This window comes from Rhopalosiphum maidis, chromosome 2 (assembly GCF_003676215.2).
Source record: "Rhopalosiphum maidis isolate BTI-1 chromosome 2, ASM367621v3, whole genome shotgun sequence".
Classification (NCBI taxonomy): Eukaryota; Metazoa; Arthropoda; class Insecta; order Hemiptera; family Aphididae; genus Rhopalosiphum; species Rhopalosiphum maidis.
In genome coordinates, this window is record NC_040878.1 from 89,149,651 (window position 1) to 89,161,543 (window position 11,893).

Genomic DNA, 11,893 nt, shown 5'->3' on the forward strand with positions numbered 1-11,893 from the left:
ATCGTATAATTGCATAATTATATTCAGTCTTGTAGAGTACTCAAGTAAAGGTATTCAAATAATTCTTAAGTACTCAAATTAATACTTATTTTATATACTTTTGAAAAAATACTTGGATAAAGTATTTTCAATATTTTCTAAAAGTTTAAAATTATATACTAATTTTCGAGTACTTTTTCAATATTACATTTTATATTTTCAATTAAATCATGTAAAATTATTACAAAAAAAAGTTGGTTCAATTGATTCTTAAATTAAAACCAAACATTATCAAAATATATAAAAATTTTGAAAATGCAATACATACATTTTGTTTTTAAGTATTCATATAATATGTACCTACTCAAATACTTTTAAGAAGTACCTTTTACAAGACTGTTATCATAGTAATATATTATATTATCATTATAATATACCAATACGCGTATACAATAGATCACATGAATATACATATACCTACCAAATACTCACGGCCACCGTCGTTGTGCGCGCATTTTGCAGGACTTTACGCTGGATTTTTACTTCAGACAGTTCTGGACCGATCCCCGGTTGGCGTTCACTAAGCGGCAGGGTGTCGAGACCCTGTCCGTGGGATCGGAGTTCATCAAGAATATCTGGGTGCCCGACACGTTCTTCGTAAACGAGAAACAGTCGTACTTTCACATAGCGACCACCAGCAACGAATTCATTCGGATACACCATTCGGGGAGCATAACGCGGAGCATTCGGTAAGCGTTTACGACTATAACAGTATAATAGTACGTGGAGTATTATTATAACAGGAAGGGCTCATATCGATTTCCATTTCCTACCGTCACTGACTTTCTCCGTGACCCACGTTTCACTCTTCCCCTCTGCACCTTGAAATTTAATATCTATAATTCAACGTATATATATATATATTTATTTTTATTTTTGCTTTCTACAGCTTAACCATCACCGCGTCGTGTCCCATGAACTTGCAGTACTTCCCGATGGACCGACAATTGTGCCACATTGAGATCGAGAGCTGTAAGATTATGATTTTTTATTTTATATATATATAACAGTCGTCGTACAAATAACAACCACTATGTGCATTGCATTACATAAAAATTAATATGTATACCTATGGATAATAATAAACGGTGTTGACATAAATCTTTAATAGTAACGTGATATTACTATTTTTGTACAATAATAATATAAATATATAATATGCTATAGCTACGACGGACGACGGTTTTAAACTCTATAAAAATATAAATTCTAAAAACTTGTTATAATACGTGATGGTAAATTTCGCTTTCCACCTGAGGAGTGTTTTTATTTTTTTTTTATTTTCAGTCGGATACACAATGAGGGACATCAGGTATAAATGGAACAAGGGACCAAACTCGGTGGGCGTGTCCAACGAAGTGTCGTTGCCACAGTTCAAAGTGCTCGGGCACCGGCAGCGTGCGATGGAGATAAGCTTGACGACGGGTATAATAAACGATCTATAATAATAATTGATAGTTTATAGTTGGGGTGGGGCCCTTTAGGCGATTCTGTAATAACTGTTTTCGGCTAGCACACTATTTTTGTCACCAATATAAGATTTTATTTCTGCAGTCGATTAATATTATATGTTTACATAAATTTATTAGTTTATTTTTATTTTTTTTTGTTTTAACTGTGAATTTAGTTAATCTAGGAAATTTCTCTACTATAGTATTTCAATTTAAAAACGTTAGAACTTTATTCTTTCTATTACTATTATTATTATTTATTTATTTAATAGATAGTTTTAAAATATCCTAATCTGGAAATATGGGAAGTCTATAAGTATCAAATTTAATGAATACAATCATAATATTACAATCATATTAAATGGTCATTACAATTTTGATATTTTAAATTATAAACAACAAACAAAATATTTTACTGACCGAGATTTTAGCCAAAATCGGTTCCGCTCGGTGATTAAAAGCGTTGCAGTGTTGTAGTGACGACAACCGTTGGCTGTTACAGGAAATTATTCGAGACTGGCTTGTGAGATACAATTCGTGCGGTCCATGGGATACTACTTGATCCAGATCTATATACCCAGCGGGCTGATCGTCATCATATCGTGGGTGAGCTTTTGGCTAAATAGATGCGCGACGCCCGCTCGAGTCTCGTTGGGTGTTACCACTGTATTGACCATGACTACGCTCATGTCGTCCACCAATGCTGCGCTGCCGAAGATATCTTACGTCAAGTCCATCGACGTCTACCTGGGCACGTGTTTCGTCATGGTGTTCGCTTCGCTCTTGGGTGAGTGGTGTTATTAATATTGTACACGATATAGATGCTGCGTGATAAGCGATTAGGTTTTTTCTCACTGTGTTTCTGTTTTTGCATAATACCATCACTAAAACGATGGCAGATAATATTTATAATATATTTTTATGATAATACCTACGCTACAACGTCGTTTACGTGTTTTCATATGATTTCAAATTAAATTTAATCATACGAATTGTAATCTCATAACCAGTGGTTTTGCACGCGAATTAGCTTCAACCCCTAAAATCCTTAAAAATATTAAAATCTGGTATAAACTTAAGTACGTCACGTGTCTCTCTTTTAATTTTTCTTAGGTTTGAACCTAGCTTATACACCCGTTTAATCCATATAACTCGAATAATGATGGTTATTAATATAAAAACGTTTGTTCAAATGTTTTATTCCAATGTTTGAACACCTGGATACAACCAGCACCCGAAACCCAAAACCTGATAGAATTATCCGAGTAAAAAGCCCTATTTATAACAATATTATTATATTAATCTTATTTGTTCTCCTCTGCAGCTACGATTTTTGTATCATTATTATTATTATAATTTTAACTAAAATAATATAATACAATATTGTTTTTACGTCATAAATTATTATTGGTTTCTAATAATAATTCCATTGTTTCAATTGGTATTTTGTAAATATATGTTGATTTGGCGATAGTTTTCAAAAAATAAATACAGAATGTGGCGATAGAAACTCATTGATTTATGAAATTCAAAATAAATAAAACTAGTCCAGTATAAAAACATTTCTTACTTATAATTTGTCCAAAGTATAATAATATTTCTTATTAATTATTTTTTAAAAATTGTGGATAAATAGTAAATAACACTTTTGCGGGTCGTCATGAATATAAAAACAGTGTCTATGTCGGATTTCATCATGAATACTATATCGTTATGCGCTTATGTTTACCTATGATTATGAAATAAAAATGTTTGTCTCGCGAACCAATTAACGGCCCTGTGTAAAATTAGTTTTGTACATCAAAGCCCGCATAATGTTGTACACACCTAAAACCAACACCCATCCCCTCCACACAATACGCCACTGGTCACTACTAGTTATTTATCACCGGAAATTCGTTAAGGGCGAATGATACATTGGCAAAATAATAATCATTACTAAAATGTCAACACTGAGAACAATTAATTATCAAGGGTATAAATAATGAGATATTTATCTATGGCCTACTTAATATAATAACTTTGTGCACTTATTTAATATTTTTTCGTAGGTACATATTGTTTATCGCATAACACAAAATCGATTAACAAAATACTATATATTTATTTGTTATTATTTGGTTTCCATTATAAATATAACACTAAACACGATGAGTATGCTACGCAAAATTTTATGTTTAGCACCATTAAACGAATTCTGCCGTAGACTATTATTATTACTATTATAAATGTTATATTAAATCCAATTTTTAACCGTAAATGATTGCCGTTGGTTTCCACAGAGTATGCCACCGTAGGGTACATGGCCAAGAGGATACAAATGCGGAAGAACCGTTTCTTGGCAATACAAAAGATTGCCGAACAGAAGAAAGGTGGTAGGCGGAGGCGGTGGAGGAGGAGGTGCCGGTGGTCACTCCGCCCACGACGGCCACTCGCACGCCCATCCTCACCACACATCGCGTCACGGTCACGGCCACGGCTCGATATCCGGTCACAGCACACTGTCTGGACACGGCACCCTGTCTGGTGGCCACGGTCCCCAGTCCGGCCATGGCACGCTCCCCCACGGAATGTCCAGTCATGGTCTGGCATCGCATGGAACCATGTCTAGTCATGGTTACGACGGCAGCGGTCACCGGCACAGTCATATGAGCCACGGGGGCACGTTGTCCGGATCGCTGATAGCTGGAGACTTAGACCACATGCCTCGACAAACCGTAAGCGTCGCAAATATTTACCCCCGAATTTTGTAGTTAAAGGGCTAGCCTAAAAAACAAGACAAGCTTCACCATTTTTTTTTTTAATTTTTAGAAGAATTAAAAAACAATTTTATGATTTGAATTCTATATGAGACACTGGACGTGTTAATGATATTGTTTATTGGCCTATGTTCTATAATGATGAAGTATATAACCATAAACCAATGAAACTTACTACCCCTTATATTTTGTCAATAATGCAATCATTATAGAAACCCAATTTTGAAATTATAGATTTAATTTATAAACAAAGAGAACTGCATTTTCTATTGTTAATTATTTGGTGAATAATTGTTTTTAAAATGTCTAAAAGTATCTAAATCAAAATTAGAACTAGTTATATTTGAATTTTTTTAATAAGAGTAATAGTTCTATTACAAAACCAATTTCTTTATTTTGTTATAAGTCGAAAACTAATATCCCCAAAAACTTAAAATTTTTACCAAGTGTTTATGTTATTATTTTCTACATATTATATAATTATTTTCAAAATACTATGACTTTTTAAGTAGATAATAATTGTTCAATGGTTTAAAATAATGAAATTTGAAAAAATATATTGCCACAATATAAGATTTATACAATAATAGTTAGAATTTTTTTCAAAATCATAAAAATAAAATATTTTGTAGTTAAAAATGTTTAAAAACTTTCCGTTTTATATCTATGTTGACACTGAAAATGTTTTTTAAATATTTATTATAAATATCTCATACTGGAACCGTAAAATCTAAATAATATATTATAGACTATTTTTTTTCGACATTTTACTTTTAAATTTTGATGAAATTACTTATTTATGATAATAATGTTACATGTTAACTACTTTTTTATTATTTTTTGGGAACTCAACATTTTTTTTACATTATATTGTTTAAATTATTACGAATTTTACTATACAAAATTATATTTTTGATCTATTTAAATATATTATTAGATAATATATATATATAGATTAAAGATTATTATAAAGATGATATTCATGCTGTGAATCTTTTTTTACTTTATTACGTTGTTCACAAAAAGATTTCATTAATTTTCAAATTATTATAAGTCAATGTAATATGGTAAAAATATAATATTATACTATCATAATATTTAAATATTAATAATATAATGAATGTAATATTTTCGGAAAAATTTATATTTATCTACCGTAATCGATCCTCGATTATGACATAGATTGCAGTGCCCCTTGTAAGTGATTCCCGTTTGTTCCAGGAGGTGCGGTTCAAGGCCCACGATCCAAAAAACTACCTCAAGGGTGGTTCGCTAGAGAACACCATAAACGGCCGTGGGGATGACGACAACATAACGCCCATCCCCACGCAACATGTCATGCACCCCAACAAAGACATCAACAAGCTTTACGGCATTACGCCCAGCGACATCGACAAGTACTCGAGGATCGTGTTCCCGGTGTGCTTCATCTGCTTCAATCTCATGTATTGGATTATATACCTACACATCAGCGACGTGGTCGCCGACGATCTGGTGCTGTTGGGCGCGGACTGAACTCATCGGTTACCGCGTTTACCGGACCGCCGTTTTATACACCTACATACATACACACACACACACATATATATATATATATATATATATATATATATATATATATATATACTATATTATATACTATTTACATGCGAATAAATAATCTATATTGTACACTTAGACTTAGTGGTGGAGATAAGAGCTCAAAGAAATACAAATTCCGTAAGATTTATATATATATATATATATATATATATATATATATATATTATACTATACGATATTTTAGTAGTGTTAACGCAATTATTATTATTATTATTAAATTATGTCGTATTACGTATGACGTAATATTCTCTATGTGTATATTAATATGATATAAGTCTATAGACAGGATCGATCTAACACCTGCAGGGTTTTTCACAGATTCTCATATGCGTAGGACTAGACTACGTTATAATAATAATATGATATTATTTATTATTATCAACTAAAATGGAATAACAATTATTAATATATATATTATTATAATTATTATGTTGAACGATATGTCGATCGCATGACAATGATTTCACTATACGCACTCGATGGACGTTGAAGGCGTGGCATTTTGTTCATCGCGTTTTAAAAATTGTTAGGTAATCAAAGTATAATATTATTAATTATTATATAATGATTTTATTATTAACGAAGGTATACCGGGTACCTCCGCGGCGATAACCTCGTTTTTTACAAGTGAAATTAATTTCTCGCTGAACGTCCACAGTAATGATGATATTATTTATGATTCATGCGATACAAAATCAAAGTTTTTTGTCCGAAAACAACGAAATTCACGAAAAACAATAGCAATAATTATTATGCCAATGAACAATAAACAATAATTTGTAACGCGAGAGCAATAATATAACAATATTATGTTGTGGTCGTCGACGCCGGAAACGCCCAAAACGGAGACTGATATGAATAATTATTATGATGATAAAATAATATACTGAAACCTATAACATGTATGCCAATACATTGGTAAATAATTCATCGATTACCGTTATTTTTCCAAAAAGCGTGATAATAAGAAAATTAATAAATATTATGTGTTATTAAAATTCATGTAAATTAAACATTAATACTTATAATTAGATGACAATACCTTATAATGTTTTTAACAACTATTTAAACCAATATTAGCTCACAATACATAATACATAATATTTATATAGGTATATATATATATATGTATTTTATAATATGTACGATAACGTCTATGTATACTATATTGCTTGTACAAAAAACAAAAATATCATCATGAGAACGACATTTTAAGACGCGAAATCGAATGCAATGCACACACCGAAATTCACACTCACGATTTATTTCGATAAATTGTTTCTCTAAAAAGAATCTGTGACCCAAAGAAAACCTCTAACCCAATAATAGTATAATGTAAGGGCATAAATTACTACCCGTGCATTATTAATTTACAGGATGATTTGAAAAGCATTCGTATTTTTTTGATTTTTGAAAACTGTTAATTCACTTAAAGACTATATAATCGGATTCTTGTGATTTAATTTATTAAGTAAGAAGTATCGTGTGGTGATTAAAAATACTGTTTTTCGAATGAGAATACACTATTTATATGGTAATTTATTGAAAGGATGACTTTTTTGAAAATTATGATCTATCTGCCGAATTCAAAATTCGAACAAGTATTTTCTTAGTTATTTAAATGTTCATACTTAATATAAAAGTCCTTAAAAACAGTTTTACAAATATATAAAATTCCTGTTAATTCGTTTGAATTTGTATTTTCTTATATCGACATTTTTAGAAAAAATATCCGTTATATAATTTACTGTTGGGGGTCCTTATTCTCATTTTAAAAACTAAAACAGAAGTTACACAAAACAGTCCTTAAATAGTACAAAAAATCTCAATAATTAATATTTAATTGTAAAATTATAAAATTATGGTCTTTAAGTGTATATAATAACTCCAAAAACCAGATTTTGAATTGCATTATTGAAAAAAAAGGCGAGCATGCTTGATTAATTATCCAATATTATAGTAACAAAATGCGTTAAAAATAATTTACTACAGTGCATAATAATTATACTACATTGATATTCGAACGATTTCTGGTTTTTGCGATTGCCTTCAGTTTATCTATTATCTGAACGACTCTGTATACCTACGTGAAATGTACGTATTTATTAATTATATATTATATAATATGTGATATGTGTATCATCGTATTTCCATGGCCGCGAAATGCACCTGCGACTGTTTATAAATATTATTATTATTATTATAAAATAAGTACTAAAATTCTATTATATTATTATTATTACGTTAAGTTTATGTTAGGACTGAAATTATGAAGATTAAAGCAATTTATGTAATAATTATTATATTATAATACTATACAAAGTCGACTATTTGTAGTGTTTTATACTGGAAAAAAAGCTAAAAATTATATATTACACTAATGTATTATTATGTATATGCTATGTGTACATAAAAAATACATACTTGACCGTAGTTATTATATATTAGGGTAATATATACATATATATATATATATATATATATATATATATATATTTATAGTGTTGCCCAGTGATTAGCTCATTGTTTCAGTGGCATATTTTAGTTTATATAAAACATTTATATTATTATAACATGTATAGGTATAATGAAACGTACTATTATTACGATTGTATTGTAATATTAAGAGGAAACGAAAACAAGTATTGTAATAATTAGTGATAATGGTAAAACATTTTTTTTTTTTTTTTGTTATTATTGATTCCCAATATTAATTATTATTATTTGATTAGGTGTCACCGTTCTCATTTCTCAAAATTATTTTTATAAGTCGCAAATTACATATATATGTATATATGTACTATTACTAATATGGTATTTTATCCACGTGTACAAAACTATTATAATATACCTACATATGATACAACGTGATATGAGAATATATGTTTATATTATGCATTGTATGCGCGTGCGTATAGTAGGTATATGCGCATGATGGTGTACGCCCATATACTACCGTCTATAGGTACATGATTAATTAATATTATATAAAATGTGTTTATATGACGTTTTATGCATATTATTAATATAATATATTGTATTAAGGTCGATTTAACACTATTAACCGTGTTTGTATTCGACGGTATTATATGATATTATATCGAGAGAAAACAAACAATTAACAATAATATAACGAAACGTACAGTAATATATATCTACATAATATAATTATACGATTTGAAATGCTTTATATTTTGCCGTAAGTAATAGTAAACGGTTACAACGCGCAATTTCCCAATTGATCTTTACGACGGTGTTAGCTTAGTCATTGATAACACTAATAAAATACAATCTTAATAATCGCGTGGTCACCGAGACAATTTCACTAGATGAGTAGCGACCAACCAAAATCAAACGTTAGTAGTATTTGAAGGCAATGGTAATAATCACGGTTAGTGAAAAAAATTTTAATATTCTTAACATCGTCAATGCAAAATATAATTTCTAAAAATGTGCACCTCACAAACCAAAACACTGTAAAAAAACACCATCGATCTGATACTAAAATATCCAGTCCATGTCATTTTGTCTCGTAACACACACAATTTAAAACATGAAATCAAAATAAATTATTTAGAAAAAATTGGGTGGTCAGCAGTGTCCCTTTTAGTATAATATAATAATAATATGATCTAGATTTCACCCATTATGAACGGCAAAACGTAAACCCAAATCGTATTTTATGTATATTTATTTGTATACCTCCATATTAATATTATATAATAATATGTGTACACGCATTGTACATTGTGTTGTCACAATAACGGTAAAGGTACATTGTTATTATATATTATTAAATACGATATAATATTATGTAATATATTTATATGATATCGCGTATGTTTAGAAATTAATAATTATTTAACGAAAATATTTTTAAAAGCACTTTCAGATTGTGATTCGCACATTTTAAACGATAATACAATTTGACTTCCTTAGTGTTTAAATCAGCAAACGGTAGCGCGTTGTTATTTGAAAAGATAAAAAAAAAAATGAAAAAAACTAAAAAAAAATTGTAAAAATGTGAAACTACCGTCGTATATTCTAAATCTCGTTAGGTAATAATAATATTATTATAATATATTAAACTGTTATTATTTTAAGTTTTTGTAGTCTATTATTGTAAGACCGTTATTCGTTTACGTTGATAAATAACATAATAACAATATATTATTATTATATTGTGTACTATGATAATAATATATTTATAATATGTTATATTATGTTTCCCCTTATTTATGTCAATAATAATTATTAATTACATACAAATAGTTTATATACATTATTATTATTGTGATTATTATTATATTGTTTGTTTTAATTGTATGCTTCCGTTATTTTTTTTCATTCTTTTTCTTTATCAAATTATTATTATTATTATTATTATTATATATAATATATATACATACATATATGTATATTATATACAATATTTTACACGTCGATTAAGTTACAATAAATATAATTAAATACTCAATTGAAGTGTATGAAAAAATTATATTAGTCAACTGAATCTCAATACGCTCAATAAATATGGTGAAGCAAATATATATGTTTTGTTTTTTTCGTTTAATTAATAATAAGCCTTTTACTCTTTTGTTTATCTACGATGTAGATTCTACATAATATTATATTATATCCAAATCAAATCTCCCCTTAAAATAAAAAAGATAAAAATAATAATTCATATTATAAAAATATATATTCTATATATTTAATAATAATATTATTACCGTTAAAATTATATGAATATTATTAAGACAATGACAGTAATAATACGATAATAATATAATATGTACAAAAACTAAATAATTTAAATCATATCCATTTTACGTGTAAAAAAAAACGTAGATATATCGTAAGTATTTTATTTTATTTGGGTGAACATGAGTGACAACAACATTAAATTATTATATGACGTATAATTTTTAAGTGAGCGTAGGTAAATCTAAAAAATTTTGCATAAAGATAAAATATAACATTTTAAATCATTCATATTTAAATTTCTACCAAAGTTCTATCCGTGTATCTTAATAATTTTTTATTTTAACTTCAAACATCGATTATAACCTGGAATAAGAAGACTTATCAAACATAAAGTTATTACAACCAAGCTTTAACTATAATAACCATAATGGTGATTTTATTATGAATCAAAAAAATGGATTTATACAATTGATAATAAATAAAATAATGATTTATATTTCTTGTTAACATAAATTGAGGTTGTGTAAAAACTTATATACCTATACCTGTTGGGCAACAAAAAGTCATACAAGGGCAACACAACTAACTATAATGTGTCTTGTGGGGCTTTGTGAATTCTGACCTCTAAAATCTATCTCATAATCGAGTAGTTTTCAAACTTTTATTATGCACGGCACACCGTACACTTCAAAAAATTCTCACGGCACACTGTCCTTTTTTTAGATGAACATAATTGTTTTGAAATAATCATAATTATATATACATTTAATAAGAAATATGTGATTAATGGGCTAACAAATATTTTTAATTATTGGACGAATAATTAACACATACCCGCATTTTCTTATATCACAATTCAATGCAATCGGTAATTTATGGAAAAACCACGGCACCCAGTTTGAAAACCACTGTCATAATCCAATACAATTTATAACTAACTATTATGATTCTTACCAAAGAAATAATTATCATAATCTATTTAATAATTTTCAAAATTGTTTTATATTTTAATGTATTGATTTTAAAATGATATATTTTATTTGTACATGTGTTGGCCCTAGTTTGTCCTTGGAGAGGTCTAAATAAGTCAAAATCTCAAAAATTACAATTACAAATTATTTTGTAGCTAGAAATAACAAAATTATTTGATAAATGTTACATATTATCAAATGTAATTTTCATAACAATAACGAAATAGATATTAACTAACCAACAAAAATAACAAAAAATACTTAAAAACTACCTTGTTAGGACTATATGAACAAAAAAGTGGAAAAAAGAACTGATGATGGGATTAGTGCAAATCAAACGATCCTGGTCAACGTTTATCTTATT

The 11,893-nt window shown here is 28.4% G+C and overlaps 1 protein-coding gene across 1 annotated transcript in view; it reads left to right on the forward strand.

The window, feature by feature from the left end:
• LOC113551022 (gamma-aminobutyric acid receptor subunit beta-like) overlaps positions 1-5,987 on the forward strand; it is a 43,574-nt gene extending 37,587 nt beyond the window's left edge. Inside the window, 7 exon segments of the mRNA XM_026953016.1 lie at positions 502-728; positions 929-1,011; positions 1,327-1,464; positions 1,993-2,277; positions 3,773-3,861; positions 3,863-4,207; positions 5,471-5,987. Coding sequence (XP_026808817.1) covers positions 502-728; positions 929-1,011; positions 1,327-1,464; positions 1,993-2,277; positions 3,773-3,861; positions 3,863-4,207; positions 5,471-5,764 — 1,461 coding nt within the window. The 3' untranslated portion in view covers positions 5,765-5,987.
• Positions 5,988-11,893: the final 5,906 nt, after the last annotated feature.